The sequence below is a fragment of the Platalea leucorodia genome (genome assembly GCF_965183815.1).
Source record: "Platalea leucorodia genome assembly, chromosome: 5".
Lineage (NCBI taxonomy): Eukaryota > Metazoa > Chordata > Aves > Pelecaniformes > Threskiornithidae > Platalea > Platalea leucorodia.
Genome location: NC_138827.1, coordinates 25,795,475 through 25,818,577, shown reverse-complemented (window position 1 = coordinate 25,818,577; position 23,103 = coordinate 25,795,475). Strand labels below are relative to the sequence as shown.

The 23,103-nt window shown below is 43.1% G+C and overlaps 1 protein-coding gene across 1 annotated transcript; it reads right to left on the bottom strand.

Moving 5' to 3' along the window:
• Positions 1 to 5,847: 5,847 nt before the first annotated feature.
• Positions 5,848 to 22,345, bottom strand: C8B (complement C8 beta chain; the record flags this gene model as incomplete). The annotated part of the gene is given in 13 exon segments (XM_082312602.1): positions 5,848 to 5,931; positions 5,933 to 5,998; positions 6,002 to 6,150; positions 7,424 to 7,577; positions 9,871 to 10,034; positions 10,806 to 10,934; positions 12,367 to 12,607; positions 14,756 to 14,953; positions 15,811 to 15,943; positions 18,147 to 18,288; positions 19,256 to 19,397; positions 20,469 to 20,622; positions 22,209 to 22,345. Coding segments are annotated over 13 exon segments (1,893 nt in total).
• Positions 22,346 to 23,103: the final 758 nt, after the last annotated feature.

Sequence of the window (23,103 nt, the reverse complement as noted above, 5' to 3'; positions counted from 1 at the left end):
AAGAAATCCAAGTGATTAAAGAAACTGCATATGAAATACCACCATGAACACATATAAATAAGAGCAAAAAGCTGGGATTTGCCTGCAGTTGTTCGTTCTCCACTTTGAACACTGTGGTGTTGGAGTATAGAGATGAAAGCGAGGATATGTGTGGGGCAGAGCTCATTGTTCACCTTGCACCCCAGGGCAATGAAATACAAACCCAAGGGTTTCCTTCACATGCCAAAGGGAACTTGGTAGCAGCTCCTCTCCTCCCACTCCAGTCCCCTGCCACATCCAGGGCTCAGACATCCGCATGGCTGAAACTCGTGAGCAATGAAGCTGAAGTCAAAAGAAAGGAAGAAGCTGCCTGTAAGGTCTGGAAAAAAACAGATTATGAGCAATTACACATTTACAATGCCAGTCAAAGAAGCTAATATATCTCATGCTGAAGTGGCCAGCATGAGACTTGTGCTAGATGAGATAAGCAGCAAAAATGTACGTTTCTTACTTAAACTAAAAGCTTAGAGGGTACAATAAAACACTGCAGTTCTACCCTGGTTTTAATGAATGGATTTTCCCCTCTTACACAGTGACATACATTTGATATAGTTATTTATCCTATATATTTCTTGCGGCATATTTCCCAGGAGACCTTGTTTATCTCGCTCATAAGTACATGATTGATGCATGGTGCTTTGGATAAATGGTATCACAATCAGATATTTTTATGGATATAGGCAAACTGGGTTATTAACAAAGGAAGGGCAGAGAGGAACCAGTACGCAAAAGAAAATAGCAGATGATTGATGACAATACACCTGAGGTTGCAAGGTGCAGACTCCAGATAACCAGCTAACAGAAGAGTAGATAAGGGCAGCGCTTGAGACAGAGCTGTTTTCTACCTCGGGGTCAATGTCACGTTGACTACGCGAATGCCTGCGTCCCTCTGAGCCTGCAATTTTAAAGCAGGCAAAAAATTCCCCAGCAGGAGCGGCTCAATAATTATTGCCTTCCTTTTTATACAGTGTAATGCAGAGGCACAGGAAGATACAAAACATTTAATCCTACCCTAAAACACTGGAAACAAAAGAAACACCAGATTCTGGGGAGTTTGGGGAAGGACTGGCACTTGTGCTGCTGTATCATGCCCAACACAGCAGGACTCTTAGTGCTGCACTACAAATAAGTAAAAAAAATAATGTTCATAATGGTAATAATTACTGTCTTCATCTCCAGTTTTGTTGATTTACACAAGCAGCAGGGTGTTAAAATAGGATATAAAAGGAACACAAATCTGCAGGCATAATTTGACCTGAAATCTGGCAGTTGTCTTGCATGTTTGCTGGGCTCTTTAACCATCAGGGTAGAAGAAGTAGCAGCTGGAAATCTGGGGACTGTTAACACCTCTGCATGGACTCACTGGGTCGCTTTCAACAAAATCTCTCTGTCTGGGAGAGAACCTGGGGAGGAACAACTATATCCATCTGACAGAGGGAGAAACCGGAGCATTGCAAAGTAATTTAGCAATACTACAACTATCACAGGCTTTCCAAGTCCCCAGCCACAGCCTAGACCACATTCCACCCTCACAGGTAAACGTAAAGTGTCTACACGATATGAAAAGACAGGGAGCAAGTGAATCCAGGCTGGAAACCAGTCTGATTTACCCATTCCTGATGGAGATGTTTGGGGCTGCAAGAGTCAAGTTGGTTTTGTCCTGGAAAAGCTGGATGTGACAATTACAACTTACCTAAAATACCCTTTTGGGAGCTTACTAAGCCATGCTGACTAGATCCAGCACATGTCACAGCAGCAATGTCTTCAAGCAAGGAGGTGGAGAAAATACAGCTTCTCCATATTCACCGAGTTTCTTTTTTTCACAAGCAAATTGCTTGTGAAAATATAATATGGGATGTAGTAAAGCCCATTGCAACAAGTGTCTTAACCAGAGAAATGGGCTAGAGCAGCGCAACCAGTGCTAAACATGCACGCATCGTGCCTGCAGCCTTCCCGAGTTTTCATACGCAGGTTATTAATCTAAACTTACACAGAAGGTGGAAGTTAGAAACACCAGTAAAAGATAGTAGCAAAATTTAATGCGTACCAAAATGAAACAATAAAAGCTTCAGCATAGTATTTTTTATTACCCTCCAGGTCATAATAAATCATTAGTTAGTTGAATCAAAGCACAAAATCACAAGGACAAGATAAAGTTATGTCCTTTATGGGAGGTTTCTCAGCCTATAAGCTCAATATTCAGCCATTGCTGAAATCATACTTCAGTTAGATTATCCTGCTGATCTTGAAGATTGTCAAATCTCTCCTCTGTTCCTCAAAAAACCCCCCAAATATCCAGACCCAGCCACTGCCACTTCAAAAAATCGGAGCTTTTCTGATGAGGGAGCAGTCCAAACTCAAGTTGCTGCATTTGGCTCTGCTTGCTGCAGCAGTGGATAGACAGACCATGACTATGTGTCAGAGGGCTTACTCCAGCTTGATGGTGAGGAAAGGTGGTTACATTTACAAAAGCCACTCTACTCATCTGAGAAAGTCCTTGAATCAGATTACATTGATGCTTCTGGAGAAAGGCAGGCAACTGCATGGCATTACGTGTCCTCACAGGCACCCATGAACCATGATCAGTGTCCCCTGCTGCAGAGCTTCTACAGTGTCCTTTTAAAAAGCTCTGAAGAATATCATACTTAGCATAAGCAGTGACCTCTTTGACCATGACCCGAAATGAACTTCTTGGCAAATTTCTGTCACACAAAAGATATCACAGCTACACAGTGGATAACAGAAATGTTTTGGGTTGGCAGCTCGATTACGAAGCCCATAATGAGTACAGAGCACTCTTCTTTTACATACGCAATGTGCTCTTCCTTTCTTAAAGCTGTCACAGAAACCTTGTCGATAAATGTGGAGGCGGCATGAGGGCTACAACTAAATGCATGTTCCATTGTTCAGATGTCAGAGAGCCTGAGTTGTTCTAACAAGAATTACATTTAGACAACATCAGTCTGAAAGGAGAGAAACTGGTGATACCAACCCATCATCACTAAAAACCCTCGGAAGAGTGTTTGACCTTGCCGATGTTAGAAGACTCACAACACTTATGAACAACTTTGCACTGGTGGAATCATTTTCCTGGAGCAAAGCTGGTTATTTTACAGCATGCCCCACCAAATGTCTTTGCAAAAATCATTAACCACTAATGAAGCTGTAGAAGTCTCTGGAACGATCCAGGCTCAGGTCAGTCATGAAACGGTGCACAATATCACAAGTTCCTCTTTTGTTTGACCTGGATTGCGATGCATGGCTCCAGGTACAGTAACAAAGGGCAAACCATTCACTTTGCTTTGGCTCTTCATAGCAAACTCTCTCCATCTCAGACATCCTAACCTGAGTGGACTAGCAATACAGCTGCTGAAATACAGGCTTTCATGGGATCAGACAGATCAACCAGAGCCTGTCTGGGGCAGAGGCAACTACTAAGGGCAGAAGACCTCAGGGGATGCGCAAAGATGTTTATTCCAGAATGTTCCATTTATCTTGCCCATGACAGAGAATTACAGAAAAGCTGGCTGCTCATCCTGCTCCAGAGGATGGTCCTGGCATCCTGGAATGACAACCCCTAGGCAGGGGGCAGGAGGTTCAGCCTCTCCTGCAAGTGTAGCCATCTCTCCTGCCTTCCAATACCCCCAAGCAGCAGAAGGAGTAGCAGCTGCTTTCCAACTCCCCATCCCAGTAGCATCCCTCTGTCCTTCCCTCCTCTTCCCAAGGAACCAGAGCATCGGGCATATCTGAGCATACCAGAGTGTACCTGATACTCTCAGTGTATCTGTTCTGTTTCAGACATGCACAGGAGGAAGCTCATCGCTGTGGTAAGAGTACCACTGCTATGTAGTCTAACAATGCTTTGGTGTCACCACTGTTCTTCACAATTGGGCTTTTGCTCCTTCAAGACAATTTCTAATATGACAGACAATTTAAGTTAAATACAATAAATTGGGAAATAGGGGTAGTGAGGCACAGCGGCTTTAAATGTCACATTAGATACTATTGTGCTCATCGAGATTTAGACTTTAATATGCCGTATTTTGCTCCACGTGACACAGCTGTCTTCACAGAAGCTGCATATTAGCACACATTCTGGGGCATGTAAGATCAAACAGTGTTTTCTTATCTCAAAGGAACCTTCAAAAACAAGACAGTAAAATTTAAAATCATGCAGCTACCAAATAAGGCAGGAGATAAAGCTTGTCTCAGTTAGCCCATTGCAATAAAGACAGAGAAAAGTCAAAATATTAAGAACAGTAAGCACATTCAGTTCCATGGGACAATGGCAAAGCATGTCCGAAGGTGTGATTCATAACACACCCCCAGCTCCCATTGCCTTCTGAAATGCTTCCAACTTCAATGCTCTTGGATGAGACCCATAAGGAGAGTGAGGCCAACTTAGCAAGCCAGCCAGGTAACATCTTCCCACTCAGTTTGCAAACTGCTCATCAGTTTTGTGTAAGTTCCTAATGATTCCCTCTAGCAAGTAACTGTCTCAGCATCTGGCCCTGAGCATGGTGAACCACCATTTTGTGGTGCAGGGTTGTTGCACTGTCGTCTCCTTGTTCGTTGACCTCCTGAACATGGAGACCAGCTGGCCCAGCAACCCCAGTTTCCATTAACAGCAGCATCTGGAAAAAAAAAAAACAAAGCCAGAAAGGACTGTCAGAATAAAGCAGCTCTTGCCATGGGGAGAGCTGTCAGCTTCCATGAATCATATTTAAATACAAAGAGCTCTGTTCCAGTCCACACCCCTAACAATATACTTGAGTCATTAACAATGAGTGATTGTTTTAAAGACGTTAATTCTCTGTTCAGCATTTCTGGTGTTTGTTCAAACTACACTTGATGCAGCAAGGCCAAGGAAAAAAATCAATTATTAGCTTTATATTTGCTTGTAGGGCGTTTCTCTCTCTGACTTAGTTCAAGCCTAGGTAAGAAAAACAGCAACTAAACTTGCATCAGCCACATTTTGAGGTGCTAGGGGAAATGTTCACATTCTTCTTCAATGAACAACAGCTTGAATATTCAGCTTTCCATCCATTGCTTTTCCTATTACACTGTTTCTTATGGACCCTGAGCATGTGAGTGACATAAATTCAAAATCCTGAGAATCATGGAGCCGAACACAGAGGCAATACATAAAAGGAGGAAAGGAGAGTGAGAAAGGAAGTTACATGTTGACAAGTGGATGGATGTGAGTCTTTGGGAGGGTCGGATGTGATTACGTGTGCGGTAAGCAGACTGGAACAAGCTGTAAGTGACTCCACAGTTTAAGGCTCCATGGACTTGCTTAGAAACACCTACAAAATTGACCCTCTGCTCAGTGAAATCCTGGCTTAAAATGTATTTCAGCCTGGCTTAGTTAGGACACAGTCATGCAGAATGAGAACTGGATAAGACTGTAAACAAAGCGCAGTGATAAATGCAGTGCATCAAATTGTGGGATGGTGCCAGAGCTCTGGGTGCCTGAGATCTGGTATTATTTAGCATCTAAATTAATGAACTGGAAGAAGTAAACAAAATGATTAAATTCACAGATCATCCTAAACTGGAAGGAGTTAAGAACATCATTCAGGAGACAGCAGTGATATAAAGTGACCAAGAAGCATTAGTAAATGCTTCAAAACAGTAAGATTTTAAGATTAAAATGCATGGTAGTATATCTGAGGGAAAATAGTTTGTAACATACTGGCTGTATCAAAGGGAAAAACTTGGGAAGCAGAGCTGTTGGAGGAGACCTGAGGCTTGTCATGGATTGTAAATTAGGTAGGAGTTCGTATTTTGATATAATTGCAGGTGCGTTTATGCAGCTTTAAACTTCAAAAGTAAAGCCACCTCCTCATGAGTGCAAAGAAATTTAGATGAGTGAAGGCAAAGTGTATCTGTAACCTTTGCAGGACCCTAACCCCTTGTGCATTGGGCTGGGCAGAACGAGGACAGCCAGTGCTGGGCATTACTCCCCATCCATCAGCCGATATCCCCAGGCACTCCTAAATACTGCTGGGACTGTCTCCTCGGACTTGGGGTTCCTCTTACCTTTCCTCTCACTGATCTCACAGGCAGTGCCACTGTAGCCAAGGGGACATAAGCATTCACACTTGGTTCCTGAAAGTAAGCAGAGATGGTGGGATTAGAGACTTCAAGTCACATTTTCCTGCAGACACTCATTTCTTTTCAGTGCTTCATCTTCTGTGAGGAAGGCACAGCGGGTGAAATGGTATCAGCATTTTTCTCCGATTGTGAAAGTATAAAATAGCAATAAAGAAGGGGAGCTGTGACTACCCTGCCGCCCCTCTCGCCTCCCCAGCCATTTGTTCCTGCCACTGCTCTGTGGCTCAACCTCAGCTATACTGGTGCAGTAATTCAGCAACCCGGGGTACCACACAGTCCCCCTGCTCCTCTCCAAAAGAGATGAGAGGGAGCAAACTGCAGCATCAGGAACCAGCACCTGGGAAAGGAGCATCCCAGCTAGGCTTTGTGCCAGAGGAAAAGTCGGTGTAACCCCACGCTGGCTGCCCAGGACTGCGGTGTGCATCCCACCGCAGGACCCCAGAGGAGAGCTCCCACTTAGGAAAATGACGGTCATTTAAAACCTCTTGTTGAGAAGATCCTAAATGAAATGCTAACCTGACTCAGTTCCTAAAAAGTTATTTAAGCAAGGGTAATCATGAGACGAATCCTTTAAGTGCTACAATCAACTAGCTGGTACCTGAAGCGATCGTTTCTGCATTAGTTACATTTAGATGATAACGATTCTCATCAGTATTTTTGCAGATGCAGATTGGAATTAGGCACTTGACAAAATGGTCCCTTTGTTAAAGGCTCTCATCACATCATATATCTCTGTTTAGGCAGTGCGGTTTTCATTCAATTTGATTATTTTTCCCCTTCATTTTTAAATCATAGCCTGCTTACAAAAGAGGACAGCTTCTCTTAGAAATGGGGGGAGGTGACGGTGATAACTGTGCTTGGCACTTATATGGTTCTTTTCATCTTCAAAACACTTTTACAAACACTAATTAATGCTGAGACAGTAGTCACTTCTCTAGGAGGATGGAAGCAAATCTTAAAAGCAAAGGAGGAGACTTAAAGATGTCAAGGTTTTTTTTTTTAATGCATAATTGAGATGGAACAAATTCTTCCACAAAACTGATACAGATGGCCACTCCCATTAACCAGGCTTATCCCTTGACTTTACTGTCTTTACTTACCGGTGGCACCCTACAAATACACAAACTTTTAAAAAAATATTTAATTACCTGAAAGAGAAACAACAGGAGAAACTAAAGAGCAGATTACTCGCCAAGCTTCCTCGCTCCCCACAAATTCCCAGCTCATTTCTCTTAGAGGGTAGAGAAGAGGTGCAAAATCCTTCTACCTTGCAGAAAGGCGATCCCATTGCCGTGGCACGGAGCACAGCGACAAGAACTGGTTTCCAGCTGAAACTCATCAAGAGCCTGTCGCAGATTTTCTTTTATTGCCATTGCATTAGCAAAATCTGTTGGAGTCACCAGCTGATAGAGCGGCTCTGCCTAAAGGGAGGGAAGAAACTGAATTCATTTCCAAGTTCAAGATGGTGTGAGCTTTGCAGGGCTCGGTGGGAGCACAGCTGGAGAGGGAAATGAAGGCCTTGTGGTACGGGCTCCAGGGTTCCCATTAGTGTTGCCTTAAACCTCATGAACAACAAGGCAGCGATGTCAGGAATATTTACAGGGACCCTCCCCTTGGTTTACAACACCAAAGTAGTTGCAAATGCATAATAAAATATAACAGCCACATCTTTAGTTGGCAAACGAGCAAAGTTTCACAGAAGTTTCATTAAATTCTTTCTCATCCATTTTCCTAATATTGACGTTTTTAGACCAGATTTCCTCAAACTTAGGTTTCCTGAGTGCTCTGTTACTCTAATTTTAAAAGGATCTCCAAAACCCACCTATAAAAATCTCCTTCCCCCCTCGGACAGCCACATAGCACAGTCAGAGGCACATGGTCACAGGCATTCACATTTGCACATTCAGCTTAACCACTTCTGCATTTCAAGGCTGATTTCTATCTTTATGAAGCCAAGATAAGGGTTTCCACTGCCTTCAGAAGGGAGAGGATTGTGATCTTCATCTGCAAACACTGCAGATGGGGTTGGTAGGAGAAGATAAGGGGGTGCACAACACAGTGAACGTGCAGTAAGGACCAAGGAGACTTTGGTCTGCTCCTTTTTTTTTTTTTTCTGAAAACAAGGGAAAGTGAAAGTGTGGTCTCAATATTGCCCATCACCCACTAATGCCAGTGGGATGATATGGGCCTGTGTCATCAGAGGATCCATCCCAAATTCCCATCCTTGCTATAGAGATGCCTGCCACACAGGCCACGGCAATACAGTAAGCATGAAAAATCACCCTACTGCTATCACAGGCTCAACCTACAAGAAATAGAAAAATATTTCAATAAAAAAATGCTCATTTCCTGCTGCTGTACATTCACTCTTCATCAATTATCTGTGATCCATACTTTGCTTTTTGAATTCAGATCATACAAATGAGGAAATACACTAAAAGTGACCTGCCAAGTCCCTTCAGCAGATGATTTATGAACTGATTTGCTTTAGTTTTCCCTAACTAAGCATTCTTGGGCTGACATTTAGTCACACTCTGCTAGTACTTTTGATCTTCAAGCCCCATAGGGATATTGGTATGGAAATGAAGGATTATAGATACCAAATCCAAATTACATCCGTCTGGGTTTTTTTTACTGGGCAGCCTGGTCACTGATGCCAGGCAAGACAAAGAACGTCGCAATTTCTTGCGGGAGAATTTTCTGTATGTGGGATCTAGCGCGGAGGGTTGCATTTCTGTTGTCTCCTGCCCAGAGACCTCCCAGAGCATTTCTGGAAGGTCAATCCACAGCACACCAGGGGCTTGGGAAAGCCACCTCCACTGCAGCAAGCACAGGCACTGGCTATATTTCGAAATTACTGATTTTTGCTTTGCTTCATATTTTTTAGAATTCACCTCTTTTTTTTTTTAATTGAAAAGCCAGAATTTTCAATGAGAAACAAACATCTTTTACAAATATAAATATTTTAGTCTAAAATTAAATTTTACATTGAAAACCAATTATATAATAATAAAATCAACTTCCACCACTACCAGTCCAAACTCCTGTTTAAAAGGATGTTCCCTTGCACCTTTGTAGTATTCAGTCAGAGTGAACTTATTTTGACATTAAAAATGATGAGGCAGAATTGCTACATTATTCTGCTCGCTTTTTACTTTTACAGTGCCTTGCATTTCTAAAACTCTTTGGGATCAAAAAACCTTGACTCTTCAAAACCTAACTCATATTTTTAAGGTTTAGCTAAGCTGCACAAACATCCAGGTATGTATGGTGAACTACTTGACCTTCTGAACCAGAGAGAATTGTTGCTAAGTAGTCACTGGTGCTCACAGAAGACGAGAAATTTCAAGAAAAAGAAAGTCGTTAAACAATATATGCTGCCAGATATATTTTTGATAAGTGATACATTGGTGAAACGGCAGGTACATCGTCTGATCTGCTTGGTAGGCAGCAAGCAATTACATCTGCACAGCCAAGTTAGAAGGGTTAAAGCTGTTTACTTCACGTACTTCCAACCACACCCTTTTAACACATCACACCTTTGATTTTCTGAATACCCAGTCTTCGAGAAACTGCTGCACAATACAGGTCTATTATTTGCCTAGAAATTTCCCTTTTTTTTTTTTTTTTTTTTTTTAAATCCTGTTTATTCGAACACAGAGTTCTCTAAGGTGCTCAGCTAAGTGAGGCTGAATAAAGCAATGGATATAGTACCTTTAGCTTTATGATTTCAGGGTTGTACTGTACAGCATCTCCCCACTCCTGCATGAGTGCAGCCGTTGGCAGGTCTTTGTAAGCCAATGTGGTAATGTGTTCGCTTGCTCCGCCACGAACAAGAGCGATGAAATCTTCCACATACTGTTTTTTGGAGGTGCTGTCTGCAAAAATGCATTCAAAAAGTGGCCAGCTCTGCTCAGGTATGTCTTTGTGGATTGCAGATGGGATATGAGCTCACAGCAAAACACCCCTGTATATTACCTATCCCACGGAGAGTGGAAAGGAAAAAGGCCACAAGTGTTTCAAACCTGAAGCCTGGTTTCCCATGCTGCGTGTCCTGTGCCCCTCCTGCTCCCTTGCAACAATACCCCCATCCTCCTCTCCTGCACCCTACCTACATCTCTCCTCCTAAATTTCTTCCCTATGGTTATAAGCTTGCAGGCCCTTCCACAGCCCAAAGCTCCTCGCTACCATGAATGTTGCCCGTTCTCCTCCGCATATCTTCAGGTGCACCCTCTTCCCACGGCAATGCCCCCAGCTTCCCGTATGTCCCGAGACTCCCAGAACACCATTACCTCCCTGCTTTCCCCATTTGGGCTTTTTTGGGTGCAAAAAACGGCATGCTGGGCTGCTCTGCTGAGAGGTGGGTGGATTGGTAACACAGCACCAGCCAGGTGGGTAATGGTTGATCTGTCCCTGCTTTTCCCTGGGACACTGAGCAGATATTTCTTCTCTACCCAGCAAAGAAAATCTTGCAAAAAACCCAAACTTTGAGACACCTACACCTTTGTTAAGTTTGGCTGGGGTTAGCCAGCAGACTCAAAAGCGGCTGTGAGGGAGTGGGGAAATATTTCAGGCAGGCAAGATCACAAAATCTTCTTTTCGCTATGACAAAGGCTAGAAATTAAATGGCAGAAGTGTTTCATGCTTACCTCCAATCTCTTTTAAAAGGGACTTACAGCCAGCTTCAGTTATTCCAAGGTTCAGAAAGACACGACCAATATTTGCACCAATGTTAAAGCCATGCTGTGCACACTTCTGGACATCGCTCAGAGAATAACCTTAAACACACACCAAAAAATTGTAGTGTATTAATACAACTGTTTGATGTTCTATGTCCATATACACAGAAAATGGGAGTTGATAAATATTCTTCCTTTGGGAAAAAAGGAGATGAGATGAAGAAGCCTTTTTTTGGTATACTTAACAGATCTATATGAAATGAAATGAAATCTCTACATTTTACAAAACTACCCACTCAGCTGTACTGGGTTATGCAGAGCTGCAATGAGTGGGAGCCTGGCCTGTGACTTAAACGCCAAACATCTTTGACAAAGGACTACCCACCACCCATCCCCATCATCAGGAGCCAGGCTTTTAAGAGTAACAGCTGAAGCAGCTTTTCCTCCCATTGCTAGCTCACATCTCCAGTTCTTTGCTGCCAGAAGAGCCTTAATTGTTTCATGGAAGTTTCTCCATGAAGCTCTACTATAATTTTTTTCCTGGCATGTAAGAATTCGCCCTAAAAATCTACAGCCCAGCTCAGCCCTGGGGATAGCATGAAAATGTTGGAACTACTGTAGGATCCTGATCTAGGTCAGCAGACACTGACAGGTAGCATTTTGATGCAAACAATAATACACGTTAGTTCAAACAAACGTGACTTGCAATGGGCCCACACGAACAGCTGAGGAATTGGGCAGTGCTAACGTTTTGAATATCTGAAATCTGAATCTAAATTCTGTCCCTCTGGGCTGTATTTGGCTACAGGATAAGCAACTTCCTAGACAGCAGAAAAGCAAACAGACTGAGTGTCACACACAGCAGAGTCCACTAAATGCTTTCGCAAATAGACAGCGAAGGCAGTTACTCACTCCCATGCCAATGAATAAATAAGAGAGTGCAGCTATTGATTAATGTCACACGGCTCGCTCTATCCTACACAACAATCATAATTTCTCGCAAAAAAGGAAGCCAGAGTCAAAGAGCAAGAGCAATGTCAGGCACAAGAGTCACCCAGCAAATTATTTACTGTTTCCTACACGCTGGAAAAGCTCTCGAGGCTAAAGGTGTTTCAAAACTGTCATTTGAAAGGCAATGGAAAAAGAACCTAGGTGAAGGTTTTCAAAGCTAACAAAAGCATTAAGCTACATGATTCTCATTCATCTCAACATCTTGTCAGCCTCCAAAACGTGTCATCTAAAGTACTTGCTACAGGGCCCTTTTTTTGTGAACTGGCAGCACCCACAGCTTGAGAGCTAGATGAAGCCCATGATGCTGAGCATGCTTTGAAAATCAGGCTCTTTATTCACTGCCATAAAGCATTTCTACTCCCATATTTTCTGCAGGCTTTCTTTGAGATGTTGTTGACTCCTTCTTCCACCATCTCTCTTTTCTGACCTCAGACCTGAACGATCACTGGGTGCCTGCAGAGGGGTTTTCCCACCAAAACGCTGGCCCCAAAGCTCTTTCACAACCATCAGATGCACGTACCTGCCTTTCGGAGCTCATTGCTGTTCACGACCAAAGTATATTCGTAGATGCCGCCGACAGTAGCCTCTGTGATGTAATGGGTCCCGTAGTCTCTGTAGAGCTCTCTGTACTCCCCGTAGCTGTACTCTGACGGGAGCTGATGGAGTCTCTCCAAGAACTCATAATGCAGCATCAGGGCTCGGGGCTTCAGCTTATAAACGGCAACGCCCAGCTCAGAACGGGCGTGAATGAATTTGCTGGACTACATGAAATGCAGAAACACAAGAGAATCCAGAAGATGTGAGGGATGTCATTCTTGTCACAATGTGTGGTTATTTGCTATTAAACAATTAATGCTGGTCAGGATTTATCAATTTAACAGTTTGCAACTGGAAATCTTTTAATTTAGCAAAACCAAAACTTTTAGTAGCAAAGTTTCTGAAAATCAGGATTCTCACTGGTATTAGAGAGGGAAGAAGGAAGAGGGAGAGGCACCCATCACAGGTTAGGTGATGGCTCAGGCCACAACTGGGAGATGGGCCACAACTCTGCTCTGACAGACCCAGGATGCAAGGACACAAGCAGCATCCCACAAGACTGCTCCACCCCTAATAATGTTAACCAGCCTTTGTCTCTCACAAGTTCTCTCCTGAAAAATTCTGATATCTGAAATCATGATGATTTGTATGTGAGATGGTAATTCTCTGGCTGATCCAAATTAATATTTATATTCCACAGAATATGCCATTAACAAAACTCAAAGGAAAGCAGAAAACACAAACACTCACACACATACATATATTTATATGTCTCTGTATAGATACGTGTACATGGATAAATATTATATCTCCCCTTTCTGGCATAAAAGTCAGGAACAGAAGAGGTCTTTCATCATGTTCAAAAGATTTAGTGTCCAGTTGTTTGGGCCAGCAGGACAAGTGCATCAGGGAGGGTTCAATATAGAACTCTGTAACTTAAATAATAAAATCGAGACTTAATATTGGGTTTCTTTATGGATGTCTATTGCAAATGGTTCTCATACACCTCTGATCTTGTCATGGGAAATGCCTCTTTGCAGGAAGCAAATGCAAGTTTAATAGCAACAAGGAATACTCTGCCATTCCTGAGTGCACTTTATACTGAGAGGAGAGACATAGATCAGTGATACTATTAAACCATTGACAAGAGCTAGGTTTGTTTACAGCAATAACAGATGAAAAAAGAAATCAAATGATGGTGCACACTACCTCAGACTGAATCTCATAAAGCAGTCCTAGGAGTTATAGATTAAAGCATCTCCAGCCAGCTTGAAGTGTGCATCAGATCACAGCTGCGACCAAATCTCCGCAGACGAGACTGGAAGTGATTATGCCATCCATATTTTGTGTTGTGTGTGTCCTGATCTGCTGAATGATGTACTTGGCAGATAGATCACATCAGCCGAAGTAAGATGGCACGTGTTAGTCTATAATTAAAGCCATGGAAGGCCTGCTAGCAGTTTTCGTTCTACGTTACTGTCAAGGCTGCCCTACAGTTGAACAGCTTGGTTCTCTGTTTGTATTATCATTTACTGAAGTGACAGCTCCTGCCTTGCTGAACCCACCTACAAGAGGGATGGCCCTTCACATATGAGATGATATTCTGCAGTGATCGCACAGACAATAGCTGTCCAGACCGCAGACCGGTTTCTGGACTGCGTGTACAGGTGCAGAAATTCCTGGAACTGCAGAAAACACTATTTGTCCTTCTTTCACCCCAGATTTCTCCATTAGTCACTGTAACTCACCTGTACAGCAGAGGGAACTCTGGGCTCCTAGGTTCGGTAGCTAAACCCCAATTCTACCTGTGCAGATTCCCTTGGAGGAGTCACTGTGTTGGTTGCACCCACTCACCTCCCACCTGCCAGACTGCTTTGGCATCAGTGGTAAGAACTTTTTAATGGCTGGCAGGGCAAGGTGCACAGCATCCCATGGCTGGGGTGCAGCATGGACACCCTGTTAGGAGTGTCACTTACACATCTCCTACTAGCAAGTTGACTGTATGGAGGGGAGGCCATTTGAACTGGCTTCTTAGTTTCACTTTTTTTACATGACTTCACTACAAACATCCAAATGTGGATGCCCAGCAGGACACTGGACAGACTGCACTGAATTGTGGCTGATTTCGGAGGTTAGGCAGTCTGGTTCCTGGCCAACAGGTGAATGGAAAAGCTCCTGGCTGCTGTAAACACTAACAAAGGCGTTGTGGCCTTAGTAAACACTTGATCAATGCAACTGCAAAATCCAATCAGGAGGAAAGATTTCATTTATCCTAGTCATGGCTGCTGACCTGCTGATGTCACTGATATACACTGATATACACACACATACGGATAACGAGTTAGTAGAGAATTAAGTGAAGCAGCGCTTACAGTTGAAGAAAATCTTTTCATCCTTTGAATGAACTTCTTGAACCTGTTGTCGTTTGAATTGTAACCAAGTTCAAACAGTCCTGGTATTTTTATACCAAAGCTGAAGCTAGACTGTGAAGCTTTTGCCTTCAGGACATTGCTTTCATAATTTGAGTAGGAGTCATATTCAGTCATTGTAAATTCATATTTGCCTTTGGTCTAAACAGAAAGCAGAAACAACACGTTTAATTTCCTGCATAGTGATTGTATACCTGAAGCATGGGGAAGGAATACAGATACAAATATACTCGTGAATTAATGCTTGCACTTTGAAGATGAAAAGCCTTGTATAATTCCAAAGCACTATTATTATTAACACTGGTACTTCAAGAATACTTGATTTACAGCAGCAGGAAAGCTACTATCTCCTCCATACTGCAAGGACCTCAGGCTTTTACTTAATATGTCAGTCTCATGCAAAGAAGGTGAAATTTTAAACATAGGCATCAATTAAAGTACGAATTCTAAAAGGAAAAGGTTTCCTAGTGGGCAACACTCAAAAATATCATGCTATGTCATCAAGAGCATTAAGGTCAAATATATAATATTTGAAATACAGCTTTGATGCACCGCAGAAATAAGCTTTCACACAAAGCACATGGTGTGCTGCTAAATCCTAGGCTGTTGCACAAGGTCAGCTTTCCCAGCCTGGCTCTCAAAGCACTCTACAATTTTGTCTAAAATTAACCTCCCCGTGCCCACTGGGGGGCTTTTGGGCCCTCTTGGACAGATGGCACTGGGAAGGTTAGGCCCAGTTTTTGCAATGACAAGGTCCAAGGGAACATTGCCATCTATTCCAGTGCACATGGATATTATAAGGGGACCTGTCCAGCTTCATATAGTGTGTGGGGTATGATGATGTTCTAGAAGTAGGGCTAAATTCGGTCTCATCCCATTTGATCTCACGAGTTTCGTAATTCTTTATAAAATGATTTAGTAATGAAGATTTATCGGTATTACTCACTAAACTGATTGGAGTATTTGTATGTTTATTTGCAGACAAATCTGACACATACCTCTGGTGTATAGCTTTCTACATTGTATGGCTTTCTGAATCTTGTGTCCAGGATATAATGGGGAGAACATCCCCCAGCATAGTACCTGTGATCAAGAACTAATCCTTCCAAGTTGTTTGTGAAGATATTTAACCTGTACATGAAGCATAACAGCAAAATATTATCATTAATTTAGGGCTAAACATCAAATTACTTGGCTGACAAAGGCAAAAGATTTTTCGTTTGGCTGAGGGCTCTTTGTTTTGTCTTTGAGGGCTTCTTTATTTTGAAACCCCGAAAGAAAGTTTTGCCTTTTTCACTGTCCGATCAACCTATTTGCTCCAGAAAATCCTAACTGACTAACAAGAAAGCAAAAGACAGAGTCAAATTTTGACACTTCAATGAATATATTCATTACAGAAGGGCAATTTTCACCACCCAACTAGGAATGACACCAGAGCATTACTGCCACTGGCACTGGCAGCTTCTGTAGCCTTTACTGGAACTCTCTGGGAAGAGGAGAACAAACTGGACCAGCCAAACGCCCACCCCACCATGTTGCCCACCGAGCATCCCTGCATGCCTGTGGCAGTGCGGCAGCATCCAGCAGGGTCTTCAAAGACTGGTTTGCCAACTCATGTCATCAGACCAGACTCATTTTTAATTCACATTTCTTTGTTCTAGTTTATCATTGATAATCTTTGCTGGGTTGGTCAAGGATCAACAGAGGTCAGTACAATGAGAGTGAAAATCGTCAGGGAACAAGATCTAGGTACTCAAGCAATTGTTCAACTATTTCAAATCGCTGGGAAATTTTCCGTTGATTTTAGTGGATGATGGACAGTAGTCTTAACCTGTCTGCTTGAGAAAGGGTGTTGGACTGCAGTCTTTTTAGATGGGGTGAGTAAACTGGGCTCATTTGCTTTTCCTATTGCTGCTGGTACGATATGTTGCAGTAAAAACCCTTCTGTTGCTCAGTGTCAGGACACCCTCACGTCACCCTTGTGGCACACAGCTGAAGACACGGCACTCACCTCCACAAACTCACACTCAAATAGTAACAACAGTCATTAGAGGAAACTTCACCAAAAAAAAAATTGCTAATAGTCCATGTCGTGTCCCTATCAGTGTTCCAGGCCTCTGTTAGATCTGCCTCTCCTTATTTTGCGGAGAGAGACTTGCATGATAATGACTCTGAAGCTGTAAAATATTAACTCTAATTTTAGAACAATCTGAAAAAAAGGGAAGTCCACTAAAAGCAAATTACTGAGCAATTGTAGCTTCAAAGAGATGAGAAGCGTGTTCCTATAATTGTCCAACATTATTTTTAATTTTGTTTAAACTCAGAAGTACAAAGCATTAGCAATGACATGTGCAGCAGCCGTATCTCCAGAGAATAAGGAGGAAATTATAATTTTTCCTTGCAATACAATTTTTCTTTTCCTTTTTTTTATGTAAAAAACATTTTTTCCTGCAGAATGAGAAAAGACTCTTTTCATACAGTCTGATCTTACAGAAAGTTGCCACAGGCTTAGCCTGTAAAAGCTGGATCACTTCAGACGTGGATTTGAATCCCCACAAAGTTGGGGCTTGCCAACATGCAGGTTCATCCTACCCCACTCATGCAAAGGACAAAAATTCCACCATTTTCCACTGTCACGGAAGAAGCCAAAGAAATTTTTACACCCCACCCCCCAAACCCATACACTGTGCTAAAATACAAATCCATAGCCAGGTTCAGATTTTAGGCAATCCAAGATGCTGATTTAAGTCATTCTGTAAGGAGTGTATAACTGTATGTTCAGATTTTAACAAACCTTCCTTTGCTTTTATTTCAAAAGCATGGTTTGAAGCAGTCTCTTAGTTCCTAAAGTCTAGGACATTCCTGCTCCCCACAGACTGAATTAGGCCAGAGTCTAACTCTACTTACATCTGTGCAAAATAATTGGATTATCGAAACTCTTCCACTGATTAATTTAAGTGCAAGTACCTGCAGACATTAGAGAAATGTTTGGTGTTGACACTTTCTTCTTCACTCACCAGGTTTTGGCAACACACAAGAGCACACACACAGGCTCTTGCAGGACGTATTTGCAAGCTGAGCGGATGATCTCCGGAGGGGGCACATGTACTCCTGGGTACATCTGGGAATTTTACTCACCTCATATCTCTCCAAAAGACTCATGGAGTCAATAAGGATTTTCCCACCAGGCTTTGGACCCCAAAGGCTGTCGGATCCTAACTCCTGGATACAGCAATTGCTACAGCTTTTCTCCATTCAATGTTTATGTCTGAAGCCACATAAGATCATTCTTATCCTTAAGTAAGAAAACATCTCATGAAAGCCACTAACTTACCCTTTTGCCAGATTCTCTATTCCCCAGTATTGCTCCATCTTCTGGTCACATTTTTTAAATACTTTTTTGCAGTTTTTTTCATCTGACTGGTCCCCACAGTCATCATCCCCATTACAAAGCAGCCTCCGCGTAATGCATCTCCCTAGAATGCAAGTTGTAAATTATTTTTAAAACAATCTATTACCACAGGCCCTGACTCAGACTCTAGAAACAAAATAAAAGATTCCTGTAGTGAATGGTTCAAATCTAGCTGGAAAATATTTCTTCTCTATCTGCATGGATTACCAAACTCCATCTGCTCAGCTTTGCTCAAAACTTTAATAATCTTAAAATTCCTTGGTCAACCTAGAAAAATAAAATCCCTAATTAAAAGTGTAAAATGAATAGAATCTTTTGTTGCTAAAATTTTTTAGGTTTGAGAAAACAAACATGCTGGAGACTGTTCAGCAGACCTTGTATATGGAATTCTTTTTTTCCTGCTTTCCATGTCCATAATTACTCAATTCTTGTTTTTCAGTCTCACCAAAACACTAGCCGGGGGGACAGAGATCAGCGGTCGCTTTCCTTTGCCTGATCTCCTGTGCTGAGCTCCCCTCTTCCCCGGCACCCTGCTCCCTGCATGCCTTCCTCTCCGCTGCCACGGTGCAGATGCAAAGCAGAGGCTGATGAAATTTTGGATACAGCTAACTGCTGCCTTGCTTCCCCCTCACTGCTTACAGTGTTCCCGACTAATTAGTTGCTGATACGGATGGAGGGAAATGCCATGAGGACCACCATCATAACCTGCTGTGCTCTTGGGCATGTGTCAAGGATGCCCAGCGCATGTTCTCCCGTTGCTGTCAGATCCACTTGTGCTAGAGATTTTACTGATATAACTGGGTTTTAATTTCCTATTTGGAGGTTTTTAAAGACATGCTTTAGACTGACAGATGTTGGCTAATAGACTCACTCAAAATCACTGATGCAAACACAACACAAGCATGGATGGACCAGGATCAACTCCTGACATCTCTTTGGCCCAGCAAACTCTTGTAGAAGCAGAAAGTTCAAGGTGGTGGTGTCAGAGATGCCACCTGAGCACCACCACTTCTCACTCCGTAAGTCCTTACCTGTAACTGCACACACAAAACCTTCACATCTAACTTTATTCCTGCAAGGATTGTTTGTAACACAGTCTTCGGTTTCTTTGTCAGAGTAATCACATGGATCTCCATTGAACTGAGAAGGTTGTTCCAGGCGGGCAAATCTGTACTGTGATGAAATAAAAAATATTGACTCAAGTGTACAGAAATTGTGAATTTTACGCTTGCCTAGTTAAAAAACAAACTTTGTGTCGGGGAGATCTGATCTAAGAGTACTGTCATAAAAAAAACGTGTTGGCAAAGAAGTGTGATGCTGTAATGTGCCTCATTTCAAAGGTTTCTGATCAGCAACAGTTTTAATTTTACTAAGGAAGGACTGAGGATTGGAAGGAATGAAGGAAAGTTTGCCTTTGACAGTTTTTTTAAATGAGCCTGACAGGGTAGTGCGGGCATTTGCAAGAGTAAGGAAGGATTCAGTTACATCTCCTCTCTTTCAATTAGCACTGGTAACGACATCCCTTGTTATTTTCTGTCAGTGTATTTACTTGGCCCTCTGTATCATTAGGGATTTTTTTCCGCCCACAACACTGCTGTGAAGCAGTCAATTACTCAGTCCAATATGTTAGCCCTCCTTTTTTTCCCAGCTTTTAAGTTTAACTCTTTGATACGAAGCTTCACTCTTCCCAACTCCCATCACTGGTTATTCCTGCTTAAGCCTGGCAATGGCTTCTCCAACTCGTTAGCAGAGGTCCCTTTAGCAATGGGGATTTTGCTTTTCACACTATTGGGATCATTACTTTCATTTGATGGGGCTTCTTGGGTAGAAAATGCTCGTTGGCAGACAAGAAAAAGCATCTTAATCCTGAGAGGCACCGAGTGTCTCCAGGTCTCACGGGGGACCATTAGTGGGGATGGTGCCTAGCACTGACGCTGGAAGAAGAGGACTGTGTTGGAGAGAAAGTCCCTGCAAAGCCTGAGCTTCCCGCGTGTGTTTTCACCAAGTCTGAGTTTACACCTTCTCAGGACAGTGAGGCATCCTGGAAACCACTGGAGTTACTGGGGGTAAAGAGCTGAAGAGCTAAAAGCCACCTCAAAGCAAAAGCCCACAGTCTCACCTGTACAGGGCTCTTCTCAACAGCTCCCCGCTGTTTGCCCAACCCCGTGGACAAAAAAGACAAGGCTTGGAGGAGGTCCTGCCTCCCAGCTTCTCAGACTTCATGCCTAGACTACAAACACTCACCCTTTTCTTTTGACAGGGATCACACTTGCTCCATGAGGACCAGGCGGAGAGCGCGCAGTCGCGGGGCTGTGGCAGGTTGCTCACGGACCGGGCCCACCTGCTGTTAGCCACGCTCTTGTTGGTGCCGCTCAGGTTAAGGGACGCCTTTTCACCACTGCATTCAAAAACACGAGAGCTTCAGGGTATGAAACCACCAAGCTGCAAGGACAGAGCAACTTGGCCTATAATGGTGCAAAACTACAGGCCAAAGAGAACTAATGCTTGTTAGACCTCACCAAATCTTCTATGCAACCTCTAGATTTTGGTACTCGTTTCATTCTGGCGTTAATTCTGTATGAAACCTGACCCACTCTTCAATGCCCAAGAGTAGACCCAGGCTTCTACAACACCACGAGAGTAAGTCTGCAGAGCACTCAGGAGGGGTGACCGCAGGACACAACATTTGATCCAGCCAGCATGGGAAATTCAACCCATGTCCCACCGACCTGGGCTTCATCTCAAGCTGCGCAAGCCCTACCAAATAACCTGGCAAAGTGGCCAGCAGTAAAAGCTGCACTTTCTGCAGGAACTTTCTGTTCCTGCCCTTGTCCCATCGCTCCCTGCTGCTTGCAGTATGGGCAGCACTTTGGTACCTCACTGCTGTACACGATGAACAGCTCCAAGGTCGGACACCTCCATGACAAACACCAGCCGCAATGCTAAGGGCTCAGCATTTTTGAAAACCAGGCTTAAGTGCCTCCATTCGCCAAGCAGGCTATTTTTTCTCAAGCTGGCCAAAACCATTAGTCTTAGACTCTATTCTCGGTTCACAACAGAGAGTCATTAATCCATTAATCCCTTTCATCCCAGTAATGAACCTGAACCACAAGTGTGAGCCTTTACTCTTATCCTCCAGCCCCTCTCTCATCCCCTCACGTGACAACTGTCTCCAAGGTTTCCACGATGCCACAGCTAAAATGTTGCCTACTATTTTGGTAGATTCAGTATTTCTGATTAAATCCTCATCCCAGACAAACGCTTCCTTGTAGCAGCTAATCTAAGTGGGAAGCTTTAGTGAAACATTGACAATTAGTTTCTTTTCATACCCACTTTAACAAGCAAACTACCAGAGAAGCGTTCCCAATTCCTCCACCAAGACAAGGAATAGCAACAGCTGAAGTTTTAAGCATGATCTAGTGCCTGGCAAGGGACTCCCATTACTGCATATTAAAAATCACATAGAATAAGGGAAATACAAAAACGCATCAGCTCACTGAAGCATGAAATCAGAGCTCAAAGTTCAGAGAACAGTGGAAAAATATAGTTCGATTGGAAAGATTGCAGTCACTGATTGACTCTAGTCCTCTGAAAGAGCAAAATCTATTAAGCTAGCAGAGAAAGAAACAACTATCAGCCAGATTCTTGCCATTTATGTACTCAAAGAAAACAAAATCCCATCTTTCCAGGACACTGTCGGGCAGCTAGCATGGGAGGAGGCTGCTCATTGCAAACAGAATTCCACATTACAACACGACCGTGCCAATTTGTCATCTCAGATTTATCAAACAGGATTACTTTTCTAAAGGCAGACACATTGCACTACGTTAACTTCAAAACAATGTCTTTCACTATTGATTAGAAATACAGAAATTGCTCAAGACAGCAACTACGTGCTATACAAAGGGAGAGCAGAGAGTCCATACTGATTTTCCCTCTTCATCATATCATCCCATGGACATGGCTTCAGAAACATTCACTTACCCAAAGCAATGAACGGTTAGGATGCCAAGTACGGCATAAAGCAGCAACAGTTTGACGGGGTACAGAGCAAACGCGGTGCGTCCTGTGCTCATTGCTCCAAGGTACCATTGGCGATTCGAAACCATCACTGCTCCCATTCCGTCTGCAGGGGGGGTTGAAAATGGTTCAAGTAGAAAAAGATAAATTACTGGGTTGTTTTTCCACACTGTAAACAGCAGATGACCCACCACCTGGCAGATTCACAAGGTAAATGTTGCAATTGTTAGTACATGGCTTTCTGGAGGCAAGTGGGAAGAAGCAAAGATCTGTCCAGAAGCAATTTATGCTTTCATTTGTAATGATCCTTTCAAGGGATGGGGAAAAATGAATATTTCAACAAATGAAACATACTCCAGTCTTGGCGAGAGGGAAGCGATAAGTAAACTAAAGTCAGCTTTCTAGGAAGAGAGTAGGCTGAAAAATCATTTATTTATTTCTGCTTTTCCTGTCTGCCTTCCAGAAGGCGGTCAGGCACAAAGCATAAGCAATCATTTTCATGGCTCAGGGAAAGCCTTCATCCCCAAGAGTGTCCTTTGCTGCCTCTCACCAGGGCTTTGGCTCGGGCTCACGCTGCAGGGGAAGACAAGAGCCCCAGCCCTGGCTGGGCCCTTCCACAGAGATCCTCTGCTCCATGTACCCAAAGTCTTGAGCCCATGGAAGCAAGACCTGTCAGGGTATCAAATTAAACGTCTTGGTGTTTTCTAGCTACTGTGTTGAGCCATTCTCTCTCTTAAATAGTCCTAACAGGGGCAGAGAACTTACCAAGCGCTGATTCCCATCAGTTCAGTTGAGCTTTCAAAGGCAGATCAGGATCCTCGAAACCTTGCAGAATTTTTATTTGGTTGCCTGTTGAGGC